The sequence below is a fragment of the Montipora foliosa genome, unplaced genomic scaffold, assembly GCF_036669935.1.
Source record: "Montipora foliosa isolate CH-2021 unplaced genomic scaffold, ASM3666993v2 scaffold_412, whole genome shotgun sequence".
NCBI lineage: Eukaryota > Metazoa > Cnidaria > Anthozoa > Scleractinia > Acroporidae > Montipora > Montipora foliosa.
The window spans coordinates 775,001-777,500 of NW_027179715.1; the positions used below are offsets into that span (position 1 = coordinate 775,001).

Genomic DNA, 2,500 nt, shown 5'->3' on the forward strand with positions numbered 1-2,500 from the left:
GAAAGAAAGAAAGAAAGGAAGGAAGGAAAGAAGGAAAGAAGGAAGGAAGGAAGAAAGAAAAGGAGGAAAGGAAACAAAGGCTGAATAATAAAATAAGTAAATAAACGTGTCTAATGAAAAACAAAAACAAAAGAAAAAAAATAAATAAACAAAACAAAACAAAAGAATAACGTGGAATTAGCTTAGTCACCAGATCTAATAAATGGATTCGAGTATCGAGACTGGACAAAGAGAACGAGAATCGTCTCGCCAAAGCCGGCAGGCTCAGGAAACGTGTTTCGGCAGAGAAGGACCTAAGGAAGAGCACGAAAATCTCATTCTCCTGTGTAAGTGTGCTCACCAAACTACTGTCACTGACGGATCCGAGTCCTGGGTCACCTACCCACACCAAATCAAACTTCTATAGACCTTCCACCAGAGATGTGTGCGGTCAAAAATCTTTGACATTCACTGGAGTCATTTCATCGCAGGTAACGAGGTCCTGACTAACGTGACCATGACTAGCATTGAGGATATGGTGCTAAAATCTCAGCTACACTTGGCATACCATTTCTCTTAGCTGGAAAAACAGCAGATTGCCAAAGATCACTCTGTACAGCGAGCTGGCCTCTGGGCAGCGCTCCAAACAAACGCTTTCAGGACCTCCTCAAGAAGAAATAGTCACCAGAACTAGACAACCCTCGCTTCAGACCGAGTTGGTAGGCGCCCGCCAAAATATCCACCAAGAAACGAGAGATTTTAAGGAAAGAAGAACGAACCGCGAGGAGGAACGAAGATTGAGGAAGCAGAGTCAACAAAAGAAAAAGAAAACAAAAAACGGCAACAACCACTCTGGCCGAGCCTGTCTATCTCGAATTAAACTAATCTGGCAGCCACATGTGGGCCGGCAGATGTTGACTTAAGAGGCAACCCTTAAATCATCTCGTCATGAAAACTTCCCAATATAAATTCTTAAATTCTTAAACCTTGAGAGAAACATGGAATATACTCTATCACCACTTATGTCGACTGAGAGCTTTGCAGTTCAGAGTAAGTGTATCAGCAGACATATTCGCTGAACCGTGACAACAGAATTGAGGGTACAAACGCCGCGAACGCTTCCTTGCACTGTCAAATAGTTCCCCATCGAACCTAACTTGAGTCCCTAATGTAAAAGCTCCCAAAGCGGGAAAAATCTATCCAACAAAATGTTCTCGTAAATTACAAGAAAAAGGCAAACTTATTTCCGAAATAGAGATCTATCAAGAGATCGATACAAAGTAAAACCGTAAGTTCCCTGAAGAGCGTTTTAAGGCTACTCACTACATTTTTGCAAAACCAACCTGTGAAAAATGACCTTCCACACGATTCACAGTTTCTTTCCATTTCAAATAAAATCAAATAGATGATCTTGAGTGAAAAAAACAATAAACAAACAAAGAAACAAAAAATCTTACCTGTCAGTTTGATCAACAAGATTACCCTCCTCAAAATCAATCAAATAATGCACATTTGCATTTGATTCAACCACATCTTGAACTTTTGGCTGCAATAGTTAAAAAAAATAAGACGTCAAAATCAAAGGAAAGATAATGTCATCTCCATTGTTCGAGAACTGCATATAATCTAAAGTGCCAGTATTCTTTAAAACTAAACTGATTATCAAGTTGCTTCCTTGCAAAGTTGTTTCGTACCCGGAGTTCATAAATATGGCACTATCAAAACTTGCCATCGACCAACTCAAAGGATGCTTTAAAGTCCAGGAGTAACGCGGCGTGTGGGATTCATTGCAACTACCGACATTCGTTCGTTGTCTTCGACGCTCATTCTCTTAGCTACAAGAAAATAGCGCTTTAACCAAGGTAGACGGGATACGAAAAGGGAAGAACGAAAACGAATTGAATATCGCTCACTTGTATCTCCAATGAGCTGATCTCTGAGGGAGCAGACTGGACATCGACCTGCTCCACTTGTACGAGCAGATTAGTCTCTATATTATCTTCCACTGGAGTAGACTGGGCAAGCCTGTCCTGGAGACTGCGAATGGAAAATTGTGACATTGATTTCATACTTCTTCCACTGTTTAAATAACACCATGAAACCAGGCAATATTTCCAGGATTGCATGGTAATAGATGCTTTATGAAACACTAAGTAAAGCTTCCTGTCGTTTCATTCACCTCTGTATTTAGAGCAATAGACTTTAGAAAAAAAATTGATAGTGGGGTATTCATGAGAGGTAGGTTAGCGTAGGTCTTATAGCACTTTCCCCTGTATCAATATGTCCTCCCAAGAACCCGATTCAAAACAGAGAGTTCAGCAACAACAAGCTTTTAATGCTCTCTTTCATTTTACATACCGAAAATCAGTGACTGATGGAACGTGTCAGGCAACATGTCTCCCCACCCCCCGGTATGAAATAGTTAAACAAACAATGACCAAAATTGACCGTTAAACACAACGAATGGGAAAAACATTAACTTGATGTAGAACTGCTTCTATTGATGATAGGAGAGTTCAAA

At 40.3% G+C, this 2,500-nt stretch overlaps 1 protein-coding gene across 1 annotated transcript in view; it reads right to left on the minus strand.

Moving 5' to 3' along the window:
• Positions 1-2,500, minus strand: part of LOC137988249 (utrophin-like) — a 100,520-nt gene that overhangs the window by 70,654 nt on the left and 27,366 nt on the right. The window contains exons 14-15 of the mRNA XM_068834292.1: positions 1,893-2,016; positions 1,437-1,525 (exon numbers count right to left, since the gene is read on the minus strand). Of these exons, the coding sequence (XP_068690393.1) occupies positions 1,437-1,525; positions 1,893-2,016 (213 nt within the window). The remainder of the gene's footprint in view (positions 1-1,436; positions 1,526-1,892; positions 2,017-2,500) is intronic.